The 18,109-nt window shown below is 30.4% G+C and overlaps 1 protein-coding gene across 1 annotated transcript; it reads right to left on the bottom strand.

Moving 5' to 3' along the window:
• Positions 1–237: 237 nt before the first annotated feature.
• LOC149520141 (uncharacterized) lies at positions 238–1,429 on the bottom strand. Its single transcript, XM_089753363.1, has 2 exons — positions 988–1,429; positions 238–629 (listed from the first exon to the last, which is right to left on the bottom strand). Exons 1-2 carry the CDS (start codon positions 1,427–1,429, stop codon positions 238–240), a joined length of 834 nt encoding a protein of 277 aa, XP_089609489.1.
• Positions 1,430–18,109: the final 16,680 nt, after the last annotated feature.

Here is an 18,109-nt window from a genome sequence, read left to right as displayed (position 1 = left end):
GACTAAAACTTTTGAAATGATTTTATAGATCACATTACATAAACTAATAGGCCTAAATTGGGCTATGCATTTGGGTTCCTTAATCTTGAGAATTAAGACAATATTAGTTCTGTTGATCTCGGCTAAGTGCCTTTCTCCCCTAAGGCAAGATAAACAAAAATTGGTTACATCTCTTATTACAATATGCCAATATTTGTGAAAAAATAAAACAGGCATACCGTCAGGACCAGGCGATTTTTATGGACTCATCTGTTTGACCGTTCTGTGTATCTCCTCTTCGTTGAGTTCTGCTATAAAGAGATTATTCATCTCATCAGTGATGCAAGATTCCACAGTTCCCAGTACATCATCAAAATTTGGTGCATTATTAGACTTGAAGAGCCCCTCAAAATATCCAGTAGCTATCCGAACAATGCGGTCTTCTTCGTCACACCAATCGTCATTTTCATCCATTAACCCCGTGATCAAATTTGTCCTTTTCCTGGCAGAAGCACTGGCATGTAAGAAACCTGTATTCATATCCTCTTCTTTAAGCCATTGTATCCTTGACCTTTGTCTCCAATAAGCCTCTTCCTTTTCAAGCCAACTATTAAGGTCTTCCCTTGCACTATTTGCCCGATCCAGATTTACTGTAGTTAGGGGGTCCACACTTAGTTGCTTTAGTCCGGTTTTAGATGTGCAATCCTCTTTTTTACATCTCTATAGGTGGACCCATTCCACTGTCTGACAGCCTCACCAACCCTTGCCAATTTTTCAGTTAGATGGAGTGAACTTGTATTGTCTCATGCTGTTTTCACCCTTTCCTCGCAATCTTCTTTTTTCATCCACATAGCTTTGAACCTCGTCCTTCTCTTATTCACTCTGTTAGTCCCTGGCCTTATTTTCTTCTTTGTGCATGCCATAATAGGGATATGATCAGATACCAATGCTTGCAAATGTTATATTTCATGATTTGGGAATCGGTTATACCATAGCTTGTTTCCTAACCTATGATCCAGTCTTTCTCGAATATTATTTCCTGTGTCCTCCCCCTCTTCCATGTGTACCATCGGCCAATATATCCTAGATCATCCAACCCACAAGCTTCTAGTGCCTCTCTAAACGCCGCCATCTGTTTCCCGTTGCGCATGTTTCTTCCTGACTTTTCATGGTTCCACAGCAGTTCATTAAAATCTCCTATGCAAAGCCATGGCCCATCATCCTGCCCAACTAATCTTTGTAACAACGTCCATGATTCATGTCGAAGCCTAACATCTGGTTCACCATAAAATCCTGTCAGTCGCCATGGGTTCTCTCCTGTTTCTTCCTTCATTTTTGTATTAATGTGGTTCCTTGAGTAACTAAGAATCTTGAGATCTATATCATCCTTCCAGAAAATTGCCAAGCCTCCACTGCTCCCCACCGAATCCACCCTAAAACATCCATGCATTCGGCATTTATTTTTTATTCTGTCCAGTTTTCTTACATGTAGTTTTGTTTCCATCAAAAACACTATATGGGGATCTTGGTTTTTCACTAGCTCGCAAAGAGCTCGAACTGCACGTGGGTTCCCAAGCCCATGGCAGTTCCATGCGACACACCTTATTTTTCTTGACGGGCCTGTGTGTCAGTCACCGTCGTTGAATAAAGTCCTTTTGTTCCTCCACATTCCTCCTCTCTATTTTTCTTTGCTACTTGATCAATTTCCATCGAATCCTTCCCCGTGTCATGAAACTTCCTCTTTCCTGTTATGGTACTATCTCCATCAGCAGATCCAACAGCCTGTGTTTGTGCTTTTTTCTTTCAGGTATTCCTTCCAGTTTTCTTCTTTGTCGGTTCATCCTTATACATGGTTTCCAAGTCATTTCCTACGCACCTAAGTCTATCACCTTATTCCCCAATTTTTTGTGCCCCATCTTTTTCCCATGCAAACTTCCTTCATTCGCGTCATGTTCCTTGCATTGCATTAATTCATTCAGTGGTAACTTTTCCCCATTGTTATCCGTTGACCCCAGTAAATCATCCGTTTCCTGATTTTCCTCCTGCCTATGATTCTCGCCTTCTTTCCCTGAATCCCTTCCTCCATGCTTTTCAATCCACAAACTTTTGCTCTTTCCTATTGTTGCCACTTTGTTTGTCGGTTCCACCTTTTTCACCGTGTTCACCGCCTATTTTCCCATCATCGGAGGTGATACACTCAATGTACTATTTTCCACCGCCTTACCCTGGTGGCTGTTAATAGTCCTTCCATCCTTACCAGCATCTTCAACATTCTGGTGTTGAACTTTTTGTTGGTGCTTGGTCATGTTGACCATACTTCCTCTTCTAATTAGTGAGGCTCTAAGCCATTCACGGTATTACCTTTCCTCGTTCTCCCCCCTGACTCCCCTTTCAGTCCACACTATACTTCTGTATGTCCCAACTTCCCACACACATAACAAAAATTAGGTAGGCATTTATACTTTAACTGCCCCCACAAGCCTTCTTGCCCATCCATTCCTACAATGAAGATGCATCTTCTCAACGGTTTTGTTATGTCAATTTCCACTCGAATTCTGAGATAGATTCCTCTGTTGAACATAAATTGTTAATACCCACTCCCTTCAGGACTCCCTACTTTGATCCAATCTTTTCTGCCATTTCTTTGGTTACCATTCTAAGTGCCAATCCATAGGCCTTGATCCAAAAATCAGCTTTATCAAAAATATAATCTGTTGGCCAAAGATCGCCATTATATTCCTTAAACACCAATAGGTTTTTTTTCAAGTGACCAAGGCGATCCCTCAAGAACTCTCCTCTTATCATGCTTTGATCCAAACTTAAATATAAATAACTTTGGTTCCACAATCATCAAAGTCATTTCCTTCGACAGCTTCGATATCATCCAAAATGTGTTTATCATTGCATCTCTGTTGAACACCTGTGTGGTCAAGAGTTTCCACACGAGCTAGAAAGCCTCCAAAGGATTGTGTTCTTCTATCAGATCCTCCACGCCAATGCCATCCTTTTATTCGTCAGTGAGTTTTAGTTTTGACCAGTTTCTTTCTAACTGTTCTGCCATTCCTAGGTTGCACTCCCCACCGTTTCCACTGGACTCTTCCCACTAAAAACAAACTCTACACTACTAAAACTAAGACTGGGAACTCTTGCATACTAATAAGACTCTAAAAACTCCTCTTACACAACCCAAGGGTTCGAAGAGACTCCGCTCTTCGTCAAAAAAGCTTTGTACAGTTAAATGTATTGACAACTCAAATTTTATTTCCATAGCAAACATTTAACACATATTTAATTAACAACTCACATCTATATCTATAAAGAGATATTATAAAAATTCTATACATGTGGGTTGTGGATATGAGTAGAAGTTTAGCAATACTTATTAATAAAATAGATTTTTTTAAAGGATTGAAAATAAAATCATAAAAAAAACACTAATTAGATGGTTTAAGAAACTTTTAGTTTCTAATAGAAAAAAGTGAGAGAGTCAAGCAAAACAAATAATGACAATATGATATTTCTTTAAGAAGTTGTAGTTAACAATCTAAACTCTCAAAATGTTGTAAATAGCAAAGGAACAAATCTTTGATATTTAACAAAAATTTTAGATCAAATTGAAAAAAAGTGCATAAACCTTTAAATTTAAACATGATAATTTATTATTGCAACTAAAAGCATCTTAAATATTATAGATACCTTGAACTATCTACACTCATAAATTCTTCAATAAAAAGTTCCAAGCAATCACATTTTTAAAGTTCCAATATTTATGTTGGATTTTTTTGTTTTAACTTAGAGGGGACACAAATTTGTACTTACCTGTCATGTATTTGTCTTTGTTCATTCTATCATTGAGCTATTGGTACGATAAGAAAGTGAAGTTGTGTCGAGGAATAGGCATTAGATCATCTTGAGAAATTCCAAGCCAATGAGAAATGTTGTGACATCTGCCACCCATGTCTGATATTTCAAATTCCTTCATCATGTTAGCTTTAAATTCAGCAACAAGAGAATCACATGAGCCCATATAAATAATATTATCAACATAAAGGCATATAATTATATGATCATCTTTTCCTTTATTCTTCACATAAAGAGTAGGCTCATTTTCACTCTTTGCGAAGCTATTGTGACAAAAATAGCTATCAATCTTACTATGCCATGCCTGTTGCACTTGTTTCAGCCCGTAAAGTGCTTCTTTAGCTTGTACACCTTTGTCTCATTGCCTTTTATCACAAATCCTTCAGGTTGATTGACATACACTTCTTCTTTCAAGTCTCCATTTAAAAAGGTAGACTTAACATCAAATTGATAAACATGCCAATGAAGTTGTGCAGCCAAAGTTAAAATAAATCTCACAGTTTCAAATCGAGCAACTAGAGAAAAAATTTCTTCAAAATCAATACCTTGTTGCTGCAAATATCCTTTCACCACCAATCAGGCTTTGTGCTTTTGTATAGTTCCCTTAGCGTGGTATTTCATTTCGAACATCCATTTGATGCCAATTGCATTCTTGTCTATAGGTAGATCTACCATCTCCTATGTTTCAATTGTTTTGGATTGTCATCATCTCTTCTTGCATTACATTTTGCTATTCTTCTTGGTTTGTTGTTTTTTTAAAAGTTGCAAGATCTAAAACAAGGAGAACAAATTGACAAGTTTAATAAATATCCTTCAAAGATCTAAATTTTTTTGAAGGTGTTCATCTGATAATTCTTACAAGAAAAGTGAACTATTGTGTCATGAAGCTAAAGGTGGGGAGTGAGATGAGGAAGTCGGTGAATAAGAACTGCTTGTAGAGTTCGTGGGCCTTGATTCAACATCTTTATTTGTTGTATTCTCACTTTTACTTGGAATCATAATTTGAGTTGTTTCATTTATGCCATTTCATTCCCAACTTTTATTTTCATCAAAAACCATATTTTTGCTAATAATCACCTTACCATTAAGAGGATTATATAAATGATATACTTTGGATTGAGTATAATATCCCACAAAAATGCATTTTTTAGATTTTTCTTCAAGTTTGTGATGAACTTGAAAATTAACCAAAGTATAAGTAACATAACCAAAAATTCTCAAGTGGTTTACCGTTGACCTTGTACCTTTTCAAGCTTTATAAGGTGTCTAATTGAAGACTATTTTTATAGGAAAAAGATTCAGCAATTAAACAGTAGTTGCCATAGCTTCAATCCAAAAATGATTCGATAGTCCTTTTGCTTGCAACAAAGTTTTGGCCATTTCTACAATAGTACGATTCTTTCTTTCAGCTACACCATTTTGTTATAGAGTGGAAGGTGTAGTCAATTTCCTGTGAATGTCATTTTTCTCACAAAAAGGTTAAAATCATTAGACAAAAATTTTCCTTCTTGATCAGTATGAAGAGTCTTTATGAAAGCTTCACTTTATTTTTTCACAAGAGCCTTGAATTTTTTGAAACTCTCAAAAGTCTCTGACTTATTGGTTAGAAAATAAATCCAACTCATTTGACTACAATCATCAGTAAAGAGCAAAAAATACTTACTCATACCAAGTGATGCAATTCTTATAAGTCAACATAGATCGACATGTATCAATTCAAGGCATTTAAAAGCTTTCCATGACTGTCCACTTAGAAACAACTTTCTTGCTTATTTTCCATAAATACATCCTTCACATAAATCAAGAGATTTAATTTGAGGCAATTTAAAAATCATACATTTCTTACTTAGTAACTGCAAGCCTTTGATATTGAGGTTTTTATATTATAGATCTCACAATTTTGATTTATCCTTCTTGCTAACAATAAGAGCTTGCTTTTTCACGTTAAAAATTTTAAGTGAAAACATTTTATTTTTTGTCATATGCACATCACCATAGGTTGCCCAAATTTAACTTTAATCACGCATACTCCATTTTCAAATATAATTGCACATCCACTTGCCATTAGTTGTCCAACACTCAACAAACTATGTGCCAAATTAAGATAAATGTGGTTTATCTCCTTAAATTTTTAGTAGAAAGTCCATTGAGAGTATGGCTAGTTTGATTACTTCGCAACCAAAATTGTTGGAAGAACTTGATGCACAACAAATCAAAGTAACTATAAAGGGAAATGGTGTTGTTATGGCTAGTTTATTGGTTCAACCAACTTTGATCGAAAAGATAAAATTGGAACAAAAAAAAGATAATGAGTTGGAAAAAATCAAGAAAGATGTGCAGAATGGTTTGCGACTAGATATTTTAAGCTTCATGAGGATGGCATATTACGTTTTGGGAACAGATTATGTGTACCAAATGATTTTGAGCTGAAACAAAAGATCTTGGAGGAAGCACATGGGTTTCGATTCACTATACATCATGAAGGCACTAAAATGTATAGGATTTGAAAGTAAGTTTTTAATGGAATAACATGAAACATGAAATAGCTCAGTTTGTGTCTCATTATCTAGTGTGTCAACAAGTTAAGGCTAAACACCATCAGGGTTATTGCAACCTTTGAAGATATTGGAATGGAAGTGGGAGCACATCTCTATAGATTTTATGATGGGATTGCCTAGGTCATTAAAATGGAATAATGCAGTGTGGGTAGTTGTTGATAGATTCACAAAATCAGCTCATTTTTTACCTATCAAATCGAATAATTTACTTGATAAACTAGCATAATTGTACCTAGATAAAATTATCTGATTGTATGAAGTTTCAGTGATATTGTATTAGATAGAGATTTTAGATTTATCTCTAAATTTTGGATAAGCTTGCAATGAGCTATGGGGATAAATTTGAAATTGAGTACAACCTTTCACCCTCAGATAGATGAGCAAACTAAAAGAACGAATTAGATTCTAAAAGATATGTTTCAAGCATGTATGATTAATCTAAAAGGTAGTTGGGATGATTACTTACCTTTAGTAGAGTTCGCTTATAATAACAATTATCAATCCAGCATTAGGATGGCTCATTTTGAAGACTTGTATGGTAAAAAATGTAGATCCTTTTTATAATGGGATGATGGTAGGGAGAGAAACCATTTGAGGTAAAAAATGGTGCAATTGACTGTGAAAAAAATCAAGGTGATTAGAGAGATACTTAAAGTAGCACAAGATCATCAAAAGAGTTAGGCAAAAAAAAAGAGAAAAAAGTTAAAATTTTGACAAGGGGACTATGTTTTTTTAAATGTGTCACCCATAAAAGGTATTATACGGTTTGGAAAGTGAGGAAAGTTAAGCGCACGCTATATATGACCGTTTAAAATTCTTGATAAGATGGGAAAAGTTGCATATATGATAGCCTTCCACCTCAACTATTTGGTGTGCACAATATTTTTCATGTGTCCATGTTGAGAAAATATGTCTCTGACCTAAGCCATGTGATAGAGTATGAACCTTTAGAAGTTTAAAAAGATTTAGCATACTTGGAATATCCTATTCGAATAGTTGATCGAAAAGAACAAATCTTGAGGCACAAAACTATTTCTCTTATAAAAGTTCAATAGAGCAATCATATACCAAGAGAAGTAACTTGGGAAATGAAAAATGATATGAAGAAACGACATCCTCAGTTATTCAAAAATAAAGTTAAATCAAGTTTCAAGGATGAAACTTTTTATAAGTTGAAAAGAATGTAATACAAAAAAAAAGATTATTTTAAGTATTTTTATAAGTGGAGAGACTCTTTAATTAAGAATGAGAAATACAAAGGACCTATTAATAAATAACCTAATTTTTTTAATAAGGTTAACTTATTTTGTTTTCGGTCGATAATAAATTGAAGAAAAAAATAAAAGCTTAGTTTTTTTTTTTAATACAGAAAAAACATCCAAGAATTCCAAGTGAAGGGTAACAACAAAATCTGCAAGGAGAATTATCTGTTAGAGGTGAGTAAATAATTTTCTTCAATTTTAGAGCGTTAATTGTTAAGTTTTGAGGTGTAATTTGTAATCGAAAAATCCTAAAATTTTAGGGTTTTCATTATCTCTCTTCAAGATTAGTTTGGGCAAATAATTTAGATTTTAGTTATGGTCTAATTAAGTGTTGAAAAAGTTGGTAATGTGATTTTATTACTATAAAAAATAGAAAATAGAAATTTGATGGGAATAGAAAGGAAAATTTTTGTTTCGTATGAACTTTGGTGTTTACAGTGATGGATTAAGGTTATATTCTGTATTAAAGGATTAAATACTACTATGATTATTATATGTCATTGGAAAGCTTGCTGAATTACTTTCCAATGAAATAAATGGAAGTCAATTCTGAATTTTCTATGAAAAGTAGTTTAATGTTTATTTAAGGATGTGCAAGCTGCCTAGTAGTAGCAGCAATGAGAAATTTCAAAATTCCTTTTAATTTTTATACAAGGATTTGTAGATTAAGCCATATATTTTTGAAAAGTTTATTGAGTTTACTTTCTAATGAAATAAGCAAAATTGAATTTGGAGTTTTCTATGAATAAACATATAATTTTTACTAGAAGGCATATAGGCTGTCTGGCAGCAGCATCTGATGTGGATTGCAAAAATTATTATAATTAATCCACAAGGAATCACGAGATGGGCCATATCTGGTTAGAAAGCTTATTGAGTCTAGTTTCTAACGCATTAAAAATATTTTAATTTTGAATTGGATATCTTGAGATATTATCATTTTAGTGAAAATAGTGCAGGCTATTAGAATTAGTTACTTGAGTTAATTCTTGTTTAACTTAATTATTTTGGTATAAGTGGTCTTAAATGGGTTAATTAATTATTGTTATGTTGAAATTATCTTGAATAAGTCGTTAATTATTTAGGGAAAAAAACTAGGTGGTGGAATCGAAAGGAGGTAAGTAGAATCTCACACTTTACTTATTTTTGAACCTATATATATGTATGTTTCTAAATGAGTAAATGTTTTATTTCTTTACTTTTGATATATGAAAATAGGATCAAGCATATGATTATTTTATGTTTTTGCTATGTAAATGACGGATCATGCTTATGAATGAAATGAGAAAATGATTTATGCTTAAGGAATGATTTTATGATAGCTACGTTTTTATATTTCTGAGAAGTGAGATCATCGACACCAAAACTAGTTTTACGGTCATGGCTAATAGGTAATAGTAGTTAGCATAGACATGATCATATGACTTTGATAACGGGTTATAGTAGTTAGTGTAAGGCCCTTGCTAGTGGATTATAATAGTTAGTAATGATTATAAGTATGAAATTATCGATAAGGCTACTGTCACGGCTTATAGCAGTGACCGTAGCTAACGATAAATGAATGATAATGATGATTTATGATGAATGATTTTTACAAATTGATCCATGATTTGGTGACTTGTTTGATATTAATTTAATACTTGATAAAATGCTAATTTTTGAATTATTTTTTACATTATGATTTGATGAATGTTTTTAGAATGATCTATATAGTATGTATGAAAATGATGTTTGATCCAGCAAGGTGTGTGAGCCTATACTTGTTGAGCTATGGTTTGTTTATTTTTTTTTTTATAGATGATATGAATGATAATAACGATTAGTCTTATAAGGAGCTAGAAAAAGTGAACATTAGAGAACTACTTAGAGAATAGGATTTTATGAAGTATTTTTTTTTTTGTGGTAATACTCGATATTAAACCTTTGGAGACTTGTTATTTAGTTATTTTACTTATTAAGAACTTTATTTTATTTGAGAATTTTTCAATGGTTATGGATTAGACTTCATATTACTTTAAGATTTTACTTCAAAGTAATATGATCGTGTTATGTCTCGATTTCGGGACGTGACATAAACGAGATAACTCAAATTATGATTACAAGTGAAAGTGAGAATCCAAGTGAGAATGCAACAAATGAAAATGTTGAATCAAGCCCCACGAACTCTTCAGACTATTCTTATTCATTAGCTTTCTCATTTCACTCCTCACCTCCAACCTCACGACACAATAGTTCACCTTTATTGAAAAAATTATTAGATGAAACACTTCCAAAAAAGTTCAGATCTTTGAAGGATATTTATGAAACTTATCAATTTGCTCTCTTTATTTCAAATCTTATAACTTTTGAATAAGCAGCAAACCAAGAAGAATGACAGAATGCAATGCAAGAAAAGATGATGGCAATCCAAAAAAATGAAACATGGGAGATGGTAAATGGTAGATCTACCTAAAGACATGCAATTGGCTTGAAATGGGTGTTCAAAACAAAAAACCATGTTGATGGAATCATACAAAAGCACAAACCTAATTAGTGGCGAAAGGATACTCGTAGCAACAAGATATTAATTTTGAAGAAACTTTTTCTCTAGTTGCTTAATTTGAAACTATGAGAATTATTTTATCTTTGGCTATACAACTTCATTGGCCTGTTTATCAATTTGATGTTAAGTCTACCTTTTTAAATAGAGACTTGAAAAAAGAGGTTTATATCAATCAACCTAAAGGGTTTGTGATCAAAGGTAAGGAGACAAAGGTATATAAGCTAAAGAAGGCATTTTATAGGTTAAAGTAAGAGTCACAAGCATGGTATAGTAAGATTGATAGCTATTTTAATCACAATGACTTCACAAAGAGTGAGAATGAGCCTACTCTTTATATGAAGAAGAAAGAAAAAAATGATCTTATAATTATTTGCCTTTATGTTGATGATATTATTTATATGAGCTCATGTGATTCTCTTGTTGCCGAATTTAAAGCTAACATGATAAAAGAATTTGAAATGTTAGATATGGGTTTGTTGCATTATTTTTGAGGCTTGAGGTGAAGCAAAACAAAGATGAAATTTTTATTTCACAAAAAAAGTATGGATATAAACCACATTTGAAGCCCATGAGAGCATATCAGAGAGTCCAAACATATATGTTAGACATCACTTAAACTCAAAAGCTTAAGCTATTAGATTCTTGGGTTCTTTATGCATATATAGGACATCTCATATAGATTTTTTAATAATGTGAGAATCTTTACTCATGTGAATTATATCCCAACAATCTCTTCCGTTCAATTATGAGTTCTGATCAAGTCCCACATTCACTTCTCCGTGTCAGTAAGTCCTATCAACACCTCATTTGGGTCAGACAACTTTACATTTTCAGTGCGCTTTTGGACTAAGCCATAGCACTCAATCTTACCACCTAGATTGTCTCAGTGCTTCCTTAAGTTTACACTCTAGGTTGACTAACATATCACCCATTTAGGTGTTCCATTTCTGCATATTATTATATACTCATTACATTCAAGATGAACATTTTAATACTGACATTTGAGCACATGGAGTTGATAGACAAGTCCATTCTCTGATCTGCCAATAAGAAATTACTTTTGCATCAATCTGAAAGAATTAAAAAGAAAAAAAAGATAATACAGTTTAATTAACCCCATGGATTTCATGAAATGATAAAAAAATTTAGATTTCCAAAAGCAAAAGTATAAGGTATACCACCATGTTTTGTTTTGTTGTTTTTTGAAAAAGCCATCGAAAATTATAAAGAATAAGATTAAGAAGTCATTAGTCATCAATAAAATGTCTTTAAAAAAGATAAATAAAAAGTTAGGGGCCTTATGGTAAGGGTAGTGGGAGAAAAATAAGAAGAGTGTAAGAAAAAAGAAATAATGCCTCTTTCAATGCTAGGAATAATCGCAATAGCTAGGTTGCCAATGATTTGCATTGTTGTTGCCAAATAAGGCCTAGTCCTCATTTAAAGCAGAGATGAAGAATGAAATAAGCCTTAAACTATATAATAGAAGACGATAACTGCAAGAGTGCAAGTCTGCAATTGTAAAGTAACATGACAAAAATTTAATCAGATATGAACAGAACTACAAATGACAAGCCTGCAAAAATATGATATCAACATATAGCTAGAAATAGTACCTTCACATAAAAGCTAGCACACCCATCACTTTTTACCTACATAGGGATCGAAACCACATTTAGTTCACCTAAGCCTCCAACATATATTGAAGTAATGCTGCCATGTAAAATTCTATACCTAAAATGTAAAAAATAAAATTCCATTCCATATTTTTTATTATTAAATTTTTCATATAAATGATTAATCATTGAGAAAACACTACACACATATACATAAACACATCTACAACTTAGATAATTAAAGCTAAAAAGAATCTTATTTAAAGTCAAATAGTTATTGTACATTTAAAATTGAAAGTAAGTAATGTCAATATTCTAATAGATGTCAAACACTGAAAAAAATCCCATAATTTCATGTTTGGTTGCTAAGAAAAAGATGGGAATAAATATTTATCTACTTAAAACTTTGAAATAACATTGTCAACCTGATTGAATTGAATATTAAAGTCAAAAGGAATCTCATAAATGTCAAATAGTTAACCTTCATTTTTCTCAAGTTCCAAACACTATAAATCCCATAATATCTCATCAACCTAACAAAAAGCACTACAAAAACTACTATAAAGTTAATGGAGTATATAAACTTCAAAATTAACATGGTCAAGTTAAAACCAATATTAATCAAAGGCAAATAAAAGATTTTCACTCAATTACTTTTTTAAATAAATTTTGGTTTTCTATGATCTCAAACATTAAGCATTAGACAAATAAAACCAAAATCAAAATTATTAAAAAAAAATCACCAAAAATAGAAATCAAAGGCAATCATGATAACAAAGATTACATAAATTAAAGAAAAATTACATTATTAATTAAAATTAAAAATTAAAAAAATTCTATAACTAAAACAAATAAACCATAATTTCTAGGGTTAACTTAAAAAATATACCCTATGATTAAGGCCAAAATGAAAGTGCCCCATAAGGTTTAAAACATGACACTTAACTACCTTATGATTTGTTGATTTATTTTTTTCTTCAAAACTGTTACTTTTTTCATTTTTTTATTTTTTTTCTTTTTCATCTTAATTCATATTCTCTCTCTAAAAATTCATTCTCTTTCTTTAAAACCAAATCAATTCTTTCTCTAATGGTTTGGTTTGGTTGGGTTTTAGAGAATTGGTTTGGTTAGAGAGAGAATGAATTTGTCAATCTAGAAACTCAATCAAAGCCATTCCGAGCAAACAATATTTTTGATTCAGCAAAACCCAAACAATTGAGCAACATGGGCAAAACACAGACAAGTATAAAACCAAAAGAAAAGAAATTTTAGTAGTGAGTAATCTCAAGCAATGTAGTAGCCAATACTCATATGAATTCAACAAAAAAAAAAAAACCAACAAGTAATTCAAAGCGAAAATCCATAAAACAAATAGCAAAGAATCTATCAATAAAGCCTCAACACAGATCAACAATCAGTGAACCCATAATTGGTATTTAACCAAACCTAGTAAAAACTCTTTCCGTAATGTAAAATCAACAATCAACCATGGGCAAGCAATCATAAACATACAAATTAGTAGCAAAACACCCATAGAAAAATCGAAAACAAATTAAAAAGCTTTCATTATAAGAGTTTTTGTTTTTTCATTTTTTTTTTGTTATAGTACTCTTTTCTTTAGGGTTTTGAAATAGAATAAAAAATATTGTTTTAGGGTTCTGAGTGGTGAATAGTGACAGGGGCAATTTGAAAAGTTTTGGGTTTTGGTCTGTCATGAATAGCTCAAATAGATAAGAAGGTAGTAGTATATTTTATCAGATATTAAGCTCTTGTTGGGTATTAGGTAGATAAGAAAATAGAGAAACGATGCAACACAAAAGAGAAAGCAAGTGGTGGTTTTTTAACTGATTTATGAGTTGTGTTATTGAGTTTAAAGTTGGTAGAGAGAAGTTAAATAATGTTCATAGGATTTGGTTTGGTTAGAGAGAGAAGTTGGAAAGAAATTAGAGAGAGAATTGTTTGATTTTAGAAAGAAAAATTTTTTTTGAGAAAGAATATGAATTTTTAAAAAGAGAATATGAATTGAGATGAAGGAGAAAGAAAATTATAAAAAAAATAAAAAGTAACAAAAAAAGTAGTGGTTTTGAAGAAAAAAACAAATCAATAAATCATAAGATAGCTAAGTGTCACGTTTTAAATTTTAGAGAGCATTTTTATTTTGACTTTAACCGCAACGTATATTTATGAAGTTAACCCTAATTTTTAACTAGACAGAAACGATGCTTTGAAAATTTGGAAAAAAGTGAAAAGCATCAAGCTACAAAGATGAGAAAAGTGAGCATGATTAGTAATTAAGTTGTAAAAATTAAGGAAATGTACAAAATTGAAGAACCAAATTGGCATTCGACGTATTGATATCTTTAGACCAAGCTTGGCAAAGTGGAAATCATGAAACCTATCAATTAAACAATTTTGATATCAAAATTATACTAACATAAAATATGTCAACCAAAATTTTTTATATTGAAATTGAAATTTGTCCATCTAAAATATGGCCATAACTAAAACAATTTTACTGCTTTGTTGCCTGCAAAAGTTCTAATGTATTCAAAAGCAAATTAGAAGTTAAAATTCTTTTATAAAGAAGGAAATAGAAGAGGAAGAGAGGAGCCTGACTATTTTCTTTTATTCTTTTTCTTCCTTCCTTTCTCCTTCTTCCTCCTTGATCAATAGTATGTCTGCCGATGTAACAACCCATGCCTGATGCCTTTCCAGTTTTATAGATTTTTGTTCTTCCTTCCCTTTCCTTTATTTTCTTTCTTTTTCGGATTGATTGTTTATCTATTGGTGTATCAAATATCTGGAAGCTTCTTTCATTTTCTCCCTATTCTCTCATCCCTTTCTTATTTCTTTGAGGAATACTAGGAACACTTGTTTGAACTATCGCCTTTTGACACACGAGCATAGAAGAAACCACGTTATTTAGATTTTTAAGCTCAAAACTTGTCACCGGATGTTGGTTTTATTGCTTTACTCCTCAAAGTTTTGTATAAAGACTAAAATGCCCTTATTGTTGGCCATATTTTTTTAACCCAAAAACTTTTATCTTATCATGATTAGTTTTATTTTAACATTTTTTTTTAATAAAATTGCAACTCAATCATTTAAAGAACTTTTTTATTACATAAAAAGCTATATATAATATTGTTGATATTTTCTCATTCAAGATATTTTTTATTCACTAAAAAATCTTTTTTTTAATCAAACATTCAATAATCTATAAATTCAACAAAACCATGAAAGTGAAACTTAAAAAAACTAAAGAACACCTACAAACTATCTTAAATTTTGTACTTAAAAAATTTCAAACTATAAATTTAATTCTTGATTTTTTTAATTTATCAAACAATACCTCACTTAAAATGTAAACAACAAATGAATCAAATAATAGAAAAAATATTAGTACAATATTAAAACAAACTTATTTTACAAAAATAAAAAGAAAAATAAACAATCATTTTACTCTTAAATTATATTCTTTAAAATAACTTATGATAAATAATTCTTTAATTAAATTTTGCAACAAGGGATTGGAATAGAAAGTTTATGATATTTAAAACAAGAACTCAACCAAAATGTATGAATATTAATTATTTTTCATTTAAAAATTATAATAAAAATTTATTACTTTTATTTAATCAATCACTCAAGAAATATGTTTTCATTAAAAATATAAAAGAATTTTCAATTATTATAAAAAACATATCATTTATATTTATCAATCACGTATAATCATGAATTGGATTATCTATGACCTATGGAAATAATATATGAAAATTCTTCTATAATATGATGGAAATTTATATAATTTTTCTAGTAATTATATAATTGTAAAATTATTATAAAAATAATTGTAAATAAATGTTGTCATTTTTTTAGAAAAAAATCTACAATCTAAAGAAATTAAAAAAAATTTCAAGCTTGGGAAATTGAATTTAACTTATATAAACACATATCTTTTATTAAATATAAATGTAGAAAGGAGAATGAATATTATTTTTTAATATAAATTATATTTTTATTATATATAAATATAATATTTTATTTAATTAAAATTTTAAATTAAAAATTTAATAATAAATTTATTAATATATAATTAATAAATAGTAATATATATTATTTAAGCATTTTAATTCGTCTATTTTTGTACGAAACATTTTAATCGAGACCAAACCTTGTTAAATAGAAGTTGTTGGAAGCAATCAGTAATTTTTTTTTTTTATCTGTAGGTTGGGGGATTGGTACAAGGCAGGATCCTAACTTGAAAGGTTACAAAAACGTCTTTTGTCCTTTTATTCTCAAAATTAAAAATTTTATTTTATTTTTAAATGAAGAAAGGCTACTTATAATTGTAAGTTACCGGTTTTGAATTTGAAAAGCTGGACGACGTGGCTTAGTCTTAACTCAAGTATCGAAACGCTATAGTTGTTTCGACTATCGGTGGCATTCCCCTATTTCTTTTTCCGGTTCTGTTTCTCTAGAAGCTTCTCCCCTCGATTTTTTTAATTAAAATTAAATAAAATGTTAAACAATTATTTATGGATAGGCGTCAGGCAAATGTTCATTTGGAGCAGACTTACTTTTACTTCTCGGTGTGGGTGGCCCAACTTTGTCTGATTTGATGATAGAATAATTGATTTTGAACTTAAAATAATATATACAGTTAACATAAATTAATAATTTAATAGTAATTTAATTAGAAAAATTGCAAATAAAAGTTATAGAAACACCAACTTAGATGACTTGTGAAAGTAAGTAGAGAATGTTGATTAAATATTTTGAAGGTAAAAAACTATGAAAATTGATCGATGATAAAAAGAAAGTATTTTGAAATATTTAGTATTTATAAGCTAAAAAATTATTGTAATAAGAAATTGTTCTAGGCAATTAGCAATTATCATTGTATGCAATAATTTTAAATTTTTTTTAGATCAATTTTTATGAAAATGCAATGATTGTTTGGGTTTAGATTATTGTCAATTATGTATTCACGACTAATTGAGTCATTATATAAATGCATAGGTTATATAAATCATAATAGTGATCTTTCGATCAAAATATCATTTCACATAAATTAAATAAAGAAAATTTTAAATTAAGTATTTATTATTACCCTACCCGTAGTTGCTCAATTAAGAAATTAACATAAAAATTAAGCTAATTTAAAAAAATAAAATCAAACAAAGTCATGCAGTATATAAACTAAGTAAAATAAAAAAATGTGTCAAAATAATAGCTAAATTAGAATGCAATGACATGAATCATGAATTAAAATGTAACTCTAATCTAAGTAAAAATAAATTTGCAGCAAGAATTTAAAAGTGGGAAACGTAAGTTTATGGATAGCTAATATGGGAAAAACTGAAATTCAAGTAAGAAATGTAATCTAATATTCTTTAACTGATATGAAATTGAACTGTAAAGAACAAAAACAGTGAATGAACTAAGGTAAGAACCACATTGTAGAACAATTAATGGAAAAAAAAATTTACAAGAGTTGAACTAAAACTTGAAAACAGAAAATTTGATCAAATCTGGAAATTGACATTTTAAGCTAAAAATATTAATTTAAATTGTGCAAAATCAATCAAACATGAACTGTAAGTTGGAAGAACATTGAAAATATCATAAGAAAACATGAATTAAAAGATCAAGAATTGAAAGGAACTACAAAAATTAACAAGTAAAAGTGCAAAACAGAACCTGATTTCAGCTTAATAACTACTGATTCAATGTGGAAACAATTAGATCTGGAAATTTCTAATGAACATAAGCTTAAACTGAGGTAAAGCAAGATCAAACAAAAGTTTACTATAAAATCCAACAAGAAAATCACAGAAAAATAGGAAAAAAATAGCTCAACAAACTAACAAACTAAACAGCACACAAAAACGCAATAAACAGACTATGTTCAAGAAATTCAATCTAAACAGCAATTAAACTCAAGAAAATGAACAAGATCAAGCAACATTTAACAAATAAACAAGTAAAACTAATAATTTGGAGTGAAAAGGAAGCAAACAAATCGCCTAGAGGAGAGAAGATCCAAGCATCAAACTGGTTTTCCTGTCTAGACTGCATAGCCTCTATGATTTGAACCATAACTTGCAAAAATTGACTGGAATGATTGGGATTGAATTTAAGGGTAAAATTTTACAAGATTGTAACCTAATGAGTTATGAAACTACAAAAAAAAATTGGAGCAAAAACCAGCTAGAAATCAAGGAGTTTCGGTCAAATCATTGAAGCTAGGTTAGGTGCATGAATTCAAATCTAGATTTGAGATCAACGAGA

The sequence above is a fragment of the Durio zibethinus genome, chromosome 2, assembly GCF_047325235.1.
Source record: "Durio zibethinus cultivar Kanyao isolate XHJ-2024 chromosome 2, ASM4732523v1, whole genome shotgun sequence".
In the NCBI taxonomy this organism is placed as follows: Eukaryota; Viridiplantae; Streptophyta; class Magnoliopsida; order Malvales; family Malvaceae; genus Durio; species Durio zibethinus.
Note: the sequence above shows the minus strand (reverse complement) of the source record. Positions and strands in the feature narration are given on the sequence as shown.

What these genes read in the sequence shown, in the direction of transcription:
- LOC149520141 (XM_089753363.1), bottom strand. Translation starts at nt 1,429, where the DNA reads ATGCATGGATGTTTTAGGGTGGATTCGGTGGGGAGCAGTGGAGGCTTG. An exon ending in CGAGAAAGACTGGATCATAG is followed by an intron (nt 630 to 987) that starts GTTAGGAAACAA and finishes CCCTAACTACAG; the next exon opens with TAAATCTGGATCGGGCAAAT.